We start from the raw sequence: 15,168 nt of genomic DNA, 5'->3' as shown, positions 1-15,168 counted from the left end.
GGTTGAGGGGTGCCCTAAGTTGAAAGGTTGAACCGGGCCGAGGGCGCCAGCAAGCCCGTGGGGAGGGGGGCTGCGCGGGGTGAAGGTGGCACCAACTGGAGCTCTTAACCAACGTCTCCGCGTTGCCGTCGTGGGAGTTTGCCCCGTTCAGCCATTCCCTCTTCGCTAGCGCAGTTAAAGGCATCTTGCGCGCTGCAAAGCTGCCCCTCTCTTGATCCAATTTGGCTCTTTCGTCTCGTTGAGCGGGCTAAAGTCAATTCATTCTGGGTTTGGATGGCTTTGTGATGCTTTCGCACCATGCTTGTAAATCCAGTTTTGGACTGGATCCAGTACTTTGTCATGAATCGCCAGGATTCTGTTGATACCTGTTGGACGCAACGCTTTCTCTTTCACGCGGTCCAACTCCATTTGGATTTCCTTCGCGTTGCTCTTCACGGTCCCGCCAGACTTTCGGCCTCTTCCACCAGTTCGGGCCAAGGCCTCTAGGTAAGCCTGAAGTCTCCTTAGCATAGCCACCGCATCGTCCCAATTTTCTTCGGGAGGGCATAGGTAACCATTCGGGATCGGATCCAGTTCCTCCTGATGGTTTTTCCCTCCACGCCTCCAACTGCTCCATAATGGATTTCACCCATTTTGCTCGCTCGGGCTTCCTGGGTTTGGAACTGCCGGCAGTGGTGTGTGGAACCCTCTTCCGATCATCGACCAACTCCTCGCCATCGCCCCTGCTTCGCCTGTAACTTTGGGATCAGCCCGTAAGCAAGCACTGCTGATCTTTGGGAATATCATCAAGTATTTGTCCAGGAACCTTTCAATGATTCTTGGGTGTCAGCATGAATGGTAGATAATCCAAACTCCTCAGGGACTGGCTGCATCTGGGTTTTGTAATCCACACGTTGCTCGGGTGGAAATGAACCGTCAACAGGCGCCGATCCATAGATAGCCCCTCTAAAAGTCTCATGCATCTCCACACGATCTGGAAATCCATGTCGCATGCGTCTCCAAGGGAAGAGAGGCAGGACTCGAACTGACCGAGGTCGGGAGAGAGTCACTAGCGAATCGGATCATCCCCTGATCCTCGGAGTCTGGAAGGGAAGGCTCAAAACCCTCTATGGGGCTACCGCGGCTCTCCACATGGTCAAGAGTACTCAATCTCTGCATGTTAGAACACCAGAGATCCAAACACAGTCAAGAGAGAGAAAAATGGTTAGTTTCCTGCCATAATGTAAGGGAATTCCAAAGAGCAGAAATAAAAAAGGCTTTTGATTATAAGTCCGCTATTCAGACATCCTGGAAAACACACACACGACATGGCAGGAATGAGCAACCCCGCTCAAACAACAGGTTATAATGCTGACTAACCCATCCCCCCGGCTCCGTTCTCATGAGAACGGAATTCTACTATGCGAAAGCGAGATAAGCATTCTCACAAGGTTGGTACAGGTCCCACGACCGCCAAAAGAATCTCCGTCAAGGCCAGGTTTGGCTGTAAGGGAAACAAGAACGACTGAGATCCTTACAGTCGTGAGTCACCCATTGGAAGAGTTGCACGGTTGCTTCAAAGCAAAGCCACTGACCACCACCAAGCTTACTCCCGAGTAATGCACGTTTTTTTCTAAACTAAAACCTCAGTATTCAGGTTAACACTTTGCGATAAATAAGTGGGTTTTGGGTTGCCATTTGGGCACTCAGTCTCGAAAAGGTTCGCCATCACTGCCCTACAGGGTCGTTGTAAGTCAGCTGTGACTTGATGACCAAAAAAAGTAAAAATCTGTATTTTGCCCTCTCCCTCCGTTATTTTATTGTCAGTTATTTAACTGCAAGCGTAAACCGGCCGGGCAATGTACCTGCTACTAAGTTAACCCACGAACCTGCATCCTGGAACTTAGAATCACAGAATCATAGAGCTGGAAGAGACCCCAAGGGCTATCAAGTCCAGCTCCCTCTCTTAAAGATCCAGCCTCTCTTTGAAAACCTCCAAAGAAGGAGACTCCACCACACTCCTAGGCAGTGTATTCCACTGTCGAACAGCCCTGACAGTCAGGAAGTTTAGGTGGGATCTCTTTTCCTTCACCTTGAACCCATTACTTCTGCTCCTAGTCAACTAACTTTTTTTTGGCAGTCAAGTCATATCTGACTTATGGTGACCCCGGTGGGGTTTTCAAAGCAAGAGATGTTCAGAGGTAGTTTGACACTGCCTGACTCCATGTCACGACCCTGGTATTCCTTCCAGTTTCCCCATCCAAATACTTACAAGGGTAAACCCTGCTGAGCTTCCGAGATCTGAGGAAATCCAGCTAGCCGGGGATATCCAGGTCAAGGCTCACAAACCATGTGAATGACAAAAAAAAGTACGACACAGGTCTCTGCATTGTGAATCATTTATTGCCGCTCACCAGACATGCTGACAGTCACATTGTTTAAAAAAATGGAAATGAGGCCATGCAATGTAAGCAGGAATTCAATCTGCAATCTACACACAACTCATTAAGATCAAGCAGTTGCAATTATTGAGAACATGATGTGCTAATAAGTTCTGGAGACTGAAGTGGGCTGAGAAGAAGCAGAAAGAACCACCAGAAAGAACTATTTAGTCAGCATGGTGCCGCAATTAGAACATCAAGCTAGGACTAGGAAAGCGCAGGTTCAAAACCTCACGCTGTCCTGAAACTTACTGGATAATTGTGGATTGGTTACTCTTTGTCTCAGTCTTCCCCACCTACCTTGTTAAGAAATAAACTCAAGGAGAAGAGAACCATGCATGTCATGCTGAGTTCCCTCATATGAAATGTGGACTAAACATTAGACAAAAACAATAGAAACCTCTCTGCTTATCTGTCCTTTCGATGCTGATTTTTTCGACTTCTCCCTCTCGCCCCCCCTTGATGACAAACTGTCGGCTCCAAGAAAACTTCCAACGATCATAAATAAATAATGAAGGATGGAGACTGACAACCAGAAGGCAAAACATTTATCCTTGACATTTGACGGGGCTTGTGAATCCAGCTCTCCTTGAAAATCCTCTTCAGATCCTCTGAAGATGCCAGCCATAGATGCAGGCGAAATGTCAGGAGAGAATGCTGCTAGAACACGGCCATACAGCCCGGAAACCACACAGCACCCCAGTGATTCCGGCCGTGAAAGCCTTCGACAATACGTTCTCCTTGAAAAACTTCCAACCCCCAACATATAACTTTGGAGCATGTGGAGATTTTGGTCAGTGGTAGAGCACCGGTTCTTCATGTCGAAGGTCTCAGATTCCATGTCTGGCATCTCCAGTTAAGGATTTTCAGAGAATGGGAAAGGCTTTTCTTTGCTCAAGGGTTGGACTCAGACAACACCAAGCTAAACAGATCAATGGTTGGGCATGCCATAAAGCCAGTTCATAGGTTCATTCTTTTGGAAGTGAAGGACTCTGCAGCCTCTTAGCATCAGACATCAGAGGGGGGTTATAAAGAGTCAGGCAGATAAGTCTGGATCTCAGCATCTTTCCTTTCTACTGTTATGATTTCACATGTAGACCTCTTCCCACATGGAGTCTTTCTTCCTTCTGGCTGACATCTCTCCACATTCTTCTCATTTTGCTACCATGAGGCCAGGACAGGCCTCCTCCATCTCTATCCAGTGGTGGGATTCAGCCGGTTCGAACAACTTCGGCAGAACCGGTTGTTGAAATGGTGCTTGTAAACAGCCAGCAGTTAAATTATTTGAATCCCACCACTGGAACCGGTTGTTAAATTCTTTGAATCCCACTACTGTCTCTATCTATCCTAACTAGTTAGTCTACACTATAATCCTGACCTGTATGACCCAGACTCGCCTGATCTCATCAGATCTCAGAAGCTAAGAAGGGTTAGTTCCTGGCTAGTACTTGGATGGGAGAAGGCAAAAGCAAACCACTCTGTTAGTCTCTTGTTCTGAAAACTCCATAGAGTCATCATAAACTGTCTGTGACTTTATGGAACTTTGCAAACACGCAGCTGTGCAAAGATAAAGAAGCTCCGTGTGTAACTTTGTTTCTTAGCAGCACACACAAGCCGGATAGACTCTGCTGTATGATGGGCCCTCACCGCTCTTCTAACCTAATAACCCTTTGCACACTTTAATTTGTCTGACCTACCTAGGCAAATTGGTGTCACATTTTACTCCACCTTTCCTTCAAGAATCCCAGAGCAGAATATGTGCAACTACAAATAATTTCACCCAGCCTTCTCCACTGAATTTTTTATTTTGACTGGCTGTTCCTCGGGCACATCTGCCAGCTGTGGTTGGCCACAGAAACTATCTTGTTTTCATTTTAACTTCGTGGGGAAATCTCACAGCTCATCCATTTCCATCTTCTTTCGGCCCCAATATTTACAGCTGCGTCCCTATACGTGCCTTTGTGGCTGTATATAAAACAACCTGTTGTAATCTTATACAATCAGCAGCAATTCACAAACAGCGTAATCTCCTCCACCATGAGCCATTTTCGTTCTCCTTCCATATGCACACAAATGAATGCATATCCTGATATCAACACTGCCATGCTATGTTTATATGAGTCTCCAAACATAAACAGGTAAGAGGTCTCAGGATCACTCAAACTAACATATCCCCTCTTTTTGTTTCAAATATTGGTCCTGATGAAGAATTTTGGAGAACTGGGAAGTTGTATTGTACTGTATGATTCGATTTGTATACCGCCCTCCCCTGAAGGGCTGCAGGTCTGTGCCATTTTAATTTGTTCTAATAAAAAACACTGCATGTAATTGCACTGCATGTAATTTCAAGGTGGCTACGTGGAACTTCTCTCGTGAATATATGCTGCTGTCTTTTACATAAGAGAGCCAACATGGTGTAATGATTAAGAGCAGGTGGATTGTAATCTGGAGGACCAGGTTTGATTCCCCACTCTTCCACCTGAGTGGCAGAGGCTTATCTGGTGAACCAGATGCATTTCCGCACTCCTCCACATGAAGCCTGCTGGGTGACTTTGGGCTAGTTACGGTTCACTCAAAACTTTCTTGGCCCCACCTACCTTACCAGGTGTCTGTTGTGGGGAGAGGAAGGGAAAGGAGCTTATAAGCCACCTTGAGTCTCCTCACAGGAGAGAAAGGTGGGTAAATCCAAACACTTCTTTTTCTATATTGAATCAGCCTGCCAAAAAATGCAGCAGCACAAAAGGGGGGGGGGCGATTTAACCACTACCAATAAAAAAGAAATATATAACATGTATTTTGAAAAAATGTATACAATTGCAAAGAAAAACATGTTCGACTACATAGAAAACATATACAGATTGGGAACACGAAGATCCAGGGGCTACTCACAAAAAACATGAATACAAAAGTTGTACAAGAAGAAGAAGAAGAAGAAGAAGAAGAAGAAGAAGAAGAAGAAGAAGAAGAAGAAGAAGAAGAAGAAGAAGAAGAAGAAGAAGAAGAAGAAGAAGAAGAAGAAGAAGAAGAAGAAGAAGAAGAAGAAGAAGAAGAAGAAGAAGAAGAAGAGAAGAAGAAGAGGAGGAGGAGAAGAAGAAGAGGAGGAGGAGGAGGAGGAGGAGGAGTTTGGATTTATATCCCCCCTTTCTCTCCTGCAGGAGACTCAAAGGGGCTTATAATCTCCTTGCCCTTCCGGTGGAGAGGAGGGGATTTGATTTATATCCCCCCTTTCTCTCCTGCAGGAGACTCAAAGGGGCTTATAATCTCCTTGCCCTTCCCCCCTCACAACAGACACCCTGTGAGGTAGGTGGGGCTCCGAGAGCTCCAAGAAGCAGTGACTAGCCCAAGGTCACCCAGCTGGCGTGTGTGGGAGTGTACAGGCTAATCTGAATTCCCCAGATAAGCCTCCACAGCTCAAGCGGCAGAGCTGGGAATCAAACCCAGTTCCTCCAGATTAGATACACGAGCTCTTAACCTCCTACGCCACTGCTGCTCCTTGTAGTCCATAACATCTGGCGTGCCAAAGGTTACATCATTGTAGCATCAGCCCAAATCAAGAAGATATATATATTCCACCTGTTAGCAAAACATTTCAAATTCTCCCCTTCAGATAAATAAATGTTATCATTTCCTTCAGATATAAAGCATCTTCCTTTCTGATGTGCAGCCATCAATCAAATTTTTCATTTGTTGCTGACTTTATAGTTTTTTCCCCAGTTTGTGTGTTTCAATTTTGTTTACAAAGTACAAGACTCTGTTTCTTATCTCACTCATCCAAAATCTAGCGTGCATTGTCACTTTCTCCTGGGGCTGATCGTGGCACGATTGCATCTAAACACACAACACCCACTTCACTAACAGGGGAAGCGATGGGCAGCTGAATTCTATTCATTGATTTACAATCGCGCCCCACCAAGTTGAAGGCCACTCCCGCATATACACACAAAGTCCTGCTGCTTTAAAGCACTTTTTTGCAGGACGGGAAATGGAAATGCAACCCAAAGCAGTTCTTGGTGCGGTTGCGCTACGCTTCATGTAGTGCCATGATTCCAGATCAAGCTTATATGCCTCAATTTACAACAAGCATCAACCGAGTTGTAATTGAAGGGAAGCACTGGAGCCCAAGGGCAGGAGGGAGAGATCCAGGAAAAGATCTGCAAAGAACTGCAAATATTAAACTCCTTCCAAGAAATGCAAAATGGAAGACTCCCTTCCTATGGCCCAGCTCAGATAATCACAGCATCTTATCACCAAACCAACATCTGGCAAGCGGGTAGTAGTCACTCTCTCACTACCTTTCTCTCGGGCTTTCACACTCTTTCCTTCTCTTCTCCATGGTCCACAATACTTGCTGGTAGTCCCTGGCCCCTCAATGATGCGGCTGGCCTCCACGCGGGCCAGGACTTTTGCAGCCCTGGCCCCTGCCTGGTGGAACACTCTTCCTCCAGCTGTCCGGGCCCTGCGGGATCTTGGTGAGTTCCGCAGGGCCTGTAAGACGGAGTTGTTCCGCCGGGCCTTTGGAGTGTCCAGCCACTGATATGAGTGCCCCTGCCTCCTCCTGTACCTCGGGCCCATTACCATCTATGGGCCCCATTCTTTTTCTCCCCTTCTGGGAGAGTTTAATAGGAATTGTTGCGGGCATTGTTGTTTATTAATTGCTGCATTTTAACTTAAATTATTTAAAGTCCATTATGTAATTGTAATTTTATACTGTTCACCGCCCAGAGCCCTTCGGGGGTTGGGCGGTCTATAAGACTGATAGATAGATAGATAGATAGATAGATAGATAGATAGATAGATAGATAGATAGATAGATAGATAGATAGATAGATAGATAGATAGATAGATAGATAGATAGATAGATAGATAGATAGATAGATAGATAGATAGATAGATAGATAGATAGATAGATAGATAGATAGATGATAGATAGATAGATAGATAGAAAGAAATACCCACAGGTTACCCTAACACTCAATGGCAGGCTATGAGCCCTGACACAGGAATACACAAAAATGCACAATTTTGTCCAGAACTTCAGCATAAAAGCCCACTGCTAACCCCACAACAATACTTGACATACACATCCTGCTTTTCCCTAAACCAAGGGTGTCCAACTCTGGCGCCCCAGATGTTCATGGACTACGATTCCCATCAGTCCCTGCCAGCATGGCCAATTGGCTGCTGGGAATCGTAGTCCATGAACATCTGGGGCGCCAGAGTTGGACACTCCCGCCCTAAACATTCACAGAGTTTTCAAGGCCCTGAATCAGAATCTCTTACAACAGCCTTGTAAGGCAGGGCTGTATAATTATCACTGCATTAAAAGTATACAAATACAAATCAAATACAAATACAATACCTTTAATGGCATATAAAAAGTGGTAAAATGCAAATTATGTTATTAAAAGTATACATTAAGTGCATTACCACGTCATGAACCACAACGACCCAAAACGTTAAGGGTATTTTACACCGCAAATAAGCAATCGACTTCTGCCAGATCAAGGGATTACTTTTCCAGGCCGAATCCGAAAGCAATAGGGCATCAGCCTCACCCACGAATTTCTGCTTGCAGCTAAACCGCAGGGGCGTAATGCCCATTGGGCAAGATGGGCATCTGTCCAGGGCACCACCTTGCGGGGGGCATCAAAATGCAGGGTTGGGTTTTGGGTATTTTTAGTGGTTTTCCATTTTTGGCCTGCAGGGGGCGCACTTTTTAGGCTAGCAGCACCACAATTTCAGCGTATCATCAGAAGACTGTCCTTATGCTACCCTCCAAGTTTGGTGAGGTTTGGTTCAGGGAGTCCAAAGTGATGGACTCCCAAAAGGGGTGCCCCCATCCCCCACTGTTTCCAATGGGAGCTAATAGGAGATGGGGGGCTACAGTTTTGAGGGTCCATAACTTTGGCCCTCCTGAACCAAAGTGCACCAAACCTGGGGGGTAGCATAAGGACAGTCTCCTGATGATAAGCTGAAATTTTGGTGCTGATATGTCTAAAAATGCACCCCCTGCAGGCACCAGGGTCCTGGTGCAAAACATTTTGGTCGTGGTGGAGTGGCCACCCATGGGGTGGGGGGCATCCAACTCAGGTTTTGCCCAGGGCTACAGTTTGCCTCGTTGCGCCCCTGCGAAACCGGGAAAGAACTGGTAGAGAGGCACAGGCTCAAAGATGACACTTGACAGCTGGGCTGACTTTTCTGGCGCAATCCAGTTTGCACAACAACACAAGAACGCCACCCTGTTTTGGCAGCGGGTAGGCAAGGCGCGTTAGTGATGGGAAAGCGGGGGGCGAGGTGCCTGATTCCCAGTGAACTTTCCACATCCAGCCCCAAAGAGCCGATCCTTCGCCTGCAATAGACGCCATCGTCCACTGTGGGGTATTACAATGAGGGCGGGTCGCCAGATACCCGTTTGCCCAGAGAAGAGTCGTCCAAACGCAGCAAGCGAATCCACGGAGAGGAAGGCTTTTCCAACATGACCCATTTTTCCCCCCTAGGGAGGCAGCGCCCTGGCAGACTCCATCCGTCCCCCGAGGGCGCTGGGCAGGTGTCAGCTCAGGTGGAAAGAAGGCACAACCGCCCGCACCTGCCCAAAACACCCAACCCCGCGCCCTCCTGGCCGCCGCTCACCTCTTGCACCTGGCGATCCACGGCTTTCTCCAAGACCCGAGCCGCTAGCAAGGCGATGCTGGCGATCAGGAGGGCCACGGCCAGCACGCCGACCGTGCCCAGGCAGAGCTTCTTCATGGCCGTCTTTGCAGGGAGAGCCAGGCCGGTGCGCGCTCCTGCCCGCGCCAGACGCGTCCTCCCCAAAGGCCGGCCCGGGCGCCTCCCTGCACAGGCCGGCGCGACGCCTCCTGCTCGCTCCGCCAAAGGGGGCGGAGGGAAAGCGGATTGGCTCCGGAGGGAAGGCCGGCTGCTGGCTTGCAAGGGCCGGGCGCGGGGAGGCTGCGGCGACGGCGAGCGGGGCCGACCCGGAAACAGCAGGCAGGCAGCCCGCCCCGGGGCCAAGGCGAAGGCGCAGCGCTGCGACGCGCCTGCTTGGGCTGAGCTCAACAGCTCGCCTTGGTCAGCTGGGAGGCAGCTGCAGGCCATGCATCCACCCACCTGCACAAGGCAGGAGGACACTCGCAACTACCTTCCTTCTCCCCGCCCCAGTGCCCCGGCCACCTCTGTCCTGTGCCCACAGGAAGGCAGATTTCCACATTCCTTCCTGACCCAAACTGGCAACTGGCATGAGGCAGGGCAGCCGAGAAAGCCGATGCAGTTCTGGGATGCATCAATAAGAGTGTAGAGGCTAGATCGAGGGAAGGAATCTTACCACTCTACTCTGCATTGGTCAGACCTCACCTAGAGGACTGTGCTCAGTTCTGGGCACCACAATTTAAGAAGGAGATTAACAAGCTGGAACGGGTGCAGCCAAAACGGACTCTAGGACCTTGGCTAGTCACAGTTCTCTCAGAATTCTTTCATTCCTACTACTTCACAAGGTAAAAGGACTGGAATCCCTGCCCTACAAAGAGAGGCTTGATAATAAAACTGCAAGGATTGCCATGCCCTTATATAAAGCCATGGTGCTGACGCGCACTTTGGAGTACTGTGGAACCAGTTCTGGTCACCCACATCTCAAAAAGGATATTGAAGAGATAGAAAAGATGCAGAGAAGGGCAACAAAGGATGATTGAGGGATTGGAGCACCTTCCTTGAGGAGAGGCTGCAGCCGTTTGGGACTCTTTAGTTTGGAGAGGAGTCTCGGGGAGGATATGATTGATCTATAAAGAGTTATGCGTAATGGGGTAGAAAATGTTGACAGAGAGAATTGTTCTCTCTTTCTCCACAATCTTACACTAGAAACTCAGGGGCATTCATTGAAAATGCTGGGGGGAAGAATTAGGACTAATAAAAGGAAACACTTCTTCACACAACATGTGATTGGTGTTTGGAATATGCTGCCACAGGAGGTGGTTATGGCCACTAACCGGATAGCTTTAAAAAGGGCTTGGACAGATTTATATGGAGGAGAAGTCGATCTATGGCTACCAATCTTGATCCTCCTTGATCTCAGATTGCAAATGCCTTAGCAGACCAGGTGCTCAGGAGCAGCAGCAGCAGAAGGCCATTGCTTTCACATCCTGCATGTGATCTCCCAAAGGCACCTGGTCAGTGGTGGGATCCAAAAAATTTTAGTAACAGGTTCCCTCACCAGCCCCCCCCCCTCAGCAAATGGGGCAGAAGCGTACCTAGGCAAACCTGAGCCCTGGGCAAAACCTGAGTTGGAAGCCCCCCCCCCCCCCCCGGGAGCCACCCCACCACAACCCCAAAAAATTTTTTTGCACCAGGTCATTTCTAAATCATCATCACATTATAGAAAATGCCCCAACTCACAAATCTGAACACAGCAATGGTGAAACACACAGGTTCTTTGATAGAGACTGGTGAGATAAAAGGTACGAAAGGGTGAGAATCAATGAATTGCAGTACCTGAAGGATTAACCCAGTTCAGGGAGTTACATTATTGATGCACTTAATTGCTATATGAATTTCTAAGGCAGTATACTACCGAGAGGCGAGTGCGGGAGATGGAAAAAAGCGGACCCAATTGGTAACCCCTCTAGAAGCACACAATAAATAGTAGTAACCCACTCTCGGGAACTGGTGAGAACCTGCTGGATCCCACCTCTGCACCTGGTGGGCCAGTGGGAGTAGCAGAGTGCTGGAATAGATGGACTCTGGTCTGATCCAGCAGGCTATTTCTTATGTTCTTAGCACTCTACTCTGCATTGGTCAGACCTCACCTAGAGTACTGTGCCTGCTCCCAGTTCTGAAACATAATTTAAGAAGGGATATTAAATAGCTGGGCAGATTGCAACCAAAGCGGTAAAGGATCTGGAATCCTGCCCACCACAAGAGAGGCTTTGGGAGCTCTTGGATAAGTTAGTCTGAGAAGTGAAGGTTAAGGGAGGGGACATGATAGCCATGTTTAAATATTTGAAGGGATGCCATGTCAAAGAGGGAGCAAGCTTGTTTTCTGCTGCTCCAGAGACTAGGACCAGGAGTCATGGATTCAAGGTGCGGAAAAGAGATTCCACCCAGTGGTGGGATCCAGAAATTTTAATAACAGGTTCCGATGGTGGTGGGATTCAAACTGTGGTGCCGCCACATACACACACCTCCAGTCCCTATTGGGCAGGGAAGTAGCTTTATTAAAGTCAGCCTACACCAAGAGCACTCAGAAAAAAATTAGTAACCACTTCTAGAGAAGTGGTGAGAACTGGTTGGATCCCACCTGATTCCACCTAAACATCAGGAAGAACTTTTTGACTGTGTGTCAGGGCTGTTCAATGGTGGAATTCACTCCCTCGGAGAGTCCTTCTTTGGAGGTTTTTAAAGAGAGGCTGAATGAACATATGTCAGGAATGCTTTGATTGTGTGTTCCTGCGTGGCAGCATGTTAGACTTGATGGCCCTTGTGGTCTCTTCTAGCTCTATGACTCTATGACCCTGGGCATGGGAGAAAGGGACACTGGCACCAAGCGCTGGTGTCACTCCAGTGTGGTGTAGTGGCTACGAGTGGTGGACTCTGATCTGGAGAACTGGATCAGAGAGTCCAGCTCCTGTAGCTACTGTAACACACTGGAGTGACACTCCAGTGCTCTCCCGATGGTCAGCTAGCACCTGCTGGGTGACCTTTGCAGATTTGTCAACAGAGGCTGGGTGGCCATCAGTCTGGAGTGGCAGGAGCTTGGTGGTTCTTGTGGCCTCTTCCAACTTTATGATGCTGTGACTCGAGGACCTTGGCTAGTCACAGTTCTCTCAGAATTCTTTCATTCCTGCTACTTCACAAGGTGGGGAGAGGAAGGGAAGTTGTTTGTGAGCAGCTTTGAGATTCCTCACAGTTGAGAAAAGTGGATATAAATCCAAAGGAGCAGCAGTAGCGTAGGAGGTTAAGAGTTCATGTATCTAATCTGAACTGGATTTGATTCCCCGCTCTGCCGCCTGAGCTGTGGAGGCTTATCTGGGGAATTCAGATTAGCCTGTACACTCCCACACATGCCAGCTGGGTGACCTTGGGCTAGTCACAGCTTCTCGGAGCTCTCTCTCAGCCCCAGCTACCTCACAGGGTGTTTGTTGTGAGGGGGGAAGGGCAAGGAGATTGTCAGCCCCTTTGAGTCTTCTGCAGGAGAGAAAGGGGGGATATAAATCCAAACTCCTCCTCCTCCTCCTCCTCCTCCTCCTCCTCCTCTTCTTCTTCTTCTTCTTCTTCTTCTTCTTCTTCTTCTTCTTCTTCTTCTTCTTCTTCTTCTTCTTCTTCTTCTTCTTCTTCTTCTTCTTCTTCTTCTTCTTCTTCTTCTTCTTCTAACTCCTTTTCTTCCTGATCGTCCCTTCTGTCCACCTTCTCGTGAGCTGCCCAATTTCCGGGAAATGTCCTGCTGTCAGATGACCTCTGGTAGCGAGGAACTTGAAGCTGGCCGTTGTCTTCTGGTTTATTCGGGATCTTTTGTCATGTTTATTTCCAAGACTGAGCATTGGTCGGGTTTGTCCCAGTTCTGCAAGGGCATTGCTGACCTTTCTCTCTACCCACATGCACCCTTCCATTGTGGGATGGCCAGTCTCCAGGAGATCATAACTGGAGATCATAACTGATCTCCCGACGACAGAGATCCGTTTCCTTGCAGAAAAACAGCTGACTTGGAGGGCTCCCTCCCCAAATCTCCAGAATCCAGAGTTGACAGCCCTGAGTCCCTGCCACAGGTGAACATTCTGGTGTTTAATTGCAGGTTTTAACTGCTGTATTTGCAGATCAATCTGCCAACATTGCAGTTTTTATTCTTTTCTACAAAAACTCGAATTTCTTTCAAATTTTACTTTTTAAAAAACCCTCAGGGTTTAATCTGAAGTACGCCTCATATTAGCCTTGTTTGGAAGAACAGAAAATAATATAAAGTGTCTCTAAACACGGACAGAGTTTTGAGTAGGAGAGTATCAGGTTACAGTGCCCAAGAATCCACCACCAAAACTGCCATTTTCTCCAGAGCAACTGATCCCTAAGAACATAAGAACATCATAAGAACAAGCCAGCTGGACCAGACCAGAGTCCATCTAGTCCAGCATTCTGCTACTCGCAGTGGCCCACCAGGTGCCTTTGGGAGCTCACCTGCAGGATGTGAAAGCAGTGGCCTTCTGCTGCTGCTGCTGCTCCCGAGCACCTGGTCTGCGAAGGCATTTGCAATCTGAGATGGCAATCCCTGTAGTCTGGAAATAAGATATAATTCTGGGAGAACTCCAGGCCTCACCTGGAGGTTGGCATCCCTAGTTTTTGCTTCCATATTCAGAGCACTAAACCCCAGTGCTAGCAGGCAACATCAGGGGAGGGTATTTGGCCTCTATGCCCTCCTTAGAAAGGACTGGCTGCAGAGTGCGATAAGAACGGCCATTTTCAAGGGCCCCCAAGCAAAGAGTCTACCTCAGCAACACTGCGCTAATTTGTACTTTGCGTGGAGCACTTGAGAAGGTCAGAAACATAACTTTGAGACAGTTCTCAGTATACATGTCGAAAGTGCCCAATGTGGCTACCTTATTTCGGTGCTGTGTGGTTTCCAGGCTGTATGGCCGTGTCCTAGCAGCATCTTCAGAGGATCATGCCAGCCACAGATGCAGGCGAAAACATCAGGAGAGAATGCTGCTAGAACACGGCCATACAGCCCGGAAACCACACAGCACCCCAGTGATTCCGGCCGTGAAAGCCTTCGACAATACATTGGCGACCTTATTCTTTGACCCTAGCCCTAACATTTTGGGGTTCAACTTTGCTCTACAACAGCACATGGTTTCCACCAGCAGATAATGCCTTTTGCGGCAAAACCAAAAGTCAAAGGCCTTCCCTTTAAAAATAAAAATCACCCACCCAGTATATTTTTAGCGTCAAGTTCCGTCATGCAATGTACTTGTGAAATACTTAACCACATTTCAATCCCAGTGAGTCCAATTAAACTTACAAGTAATTCTGCACAGGGTTGCAACCTTATTGTTATTTTTTGCAGACGGAGAGAGAAAAGTACAGGAACGACATGCCCTAGACTGGGAAAATCACTTTCGTATATGGGTGAGAACCTCACACCCACAACTGAAGCAAGTTTCCCATTCTCCTGGCGATGTCTGGAGTTCTCCAATTGATCTTGGCTACAGAAATTAGTTTCCCTGGAGAAGATTACAGCTTCCAAGGGCAGACCCAATGGCACCCTGCCCCCTTGAATTCCTTCCCCAAACTCTGCTTTCCCCAGACGTCATCCTGCAAATCTCCAGGAATTCCTCTAGCAGGAACTGACACTCTTGATTTCTGTTCTCAAACTTCCATTCTGTGCTAAGGCTGTTTTTGTCGAAGGCTTTCACGGCCGGAATCACTGGGGTGCTGTGCGGTTTCCGGGCTGTATGGCCGTGTTCTAGCAGCATTCTCTCCTGACGTTTCGCCTGCATCTGTGGCTGGCATCTTCAGAGGATCTGAGCAGGCGAAACGTCAGGAGAGAATGCTGCTAGAACACGGCCATACAGCCCGGAAACCACACAGCACCCCAAGACTGTTTTTGCTCAGTAATAGGAATGCCAGGGCCTGGGGATCCCCCAGAATTAGAACTCACTTCCAGACTACAGAGATCTGTTCTCCTGGAGAAAATGGCTGCTTTGGAGGGTGGACTCTATGGCACTGTTGTTGGCATAAATCAGTGATGGTGAGCCTTTTCAAGACCGAGTGC

At 48.1% G+C, this 15,168-nt stretch overlaps 1 protein-coding gene across 1 annotated transcript in view; it reads right to left on the bottom strand.

Annotated features, from left to right (window-relative positions):
- Positions 1 to 9,343, bottom strand: part of SCARB2 (scavenger receptor class B member 2) — a 52,813-nt gene extending 43,470 nt beyond the window's left edge. Inside the window, exon 1 of the mRNA XM_048482718.1 lies at positions 9,051 to 9,343. Within this exon, the coding sequence (XP_048338675.1) occupies positions 9,051 to 9,167 (117 nt within the window). The 5' untranslated portion in view covers positions 9,168 to 9,343. The remainder of the gene's footprint in view (positions 1 to 9,050) is intronic.
- Positions 9,344 to 15,168: the final 5,825 nt, after the last annotated feature.

This window comes from Sphaerodactylus townsendi, unplaced genomic scaffold, assembly GCF_021028975.2.
Source record: "Sphaerodactylus townsendi isolate TG3544 unplaced genomic scaffold, MPM_Stown_v2.3 scaffold_20, whole genome shotgun sequence".
In the NCBI taxonomy this organism is placed as follows: Eukaryota; Metazoa; Chordata; class Lepidosauria; order Squamata; family Sphaerodactylidae; genus Sphaerodactylus; species Sphaerodactylus townsendi.
The sequence above is the reverse complement of the archived record's forward strand: the minus strand, read 5'-3'. Positions and strand labels throughout refer to the sequence as shown.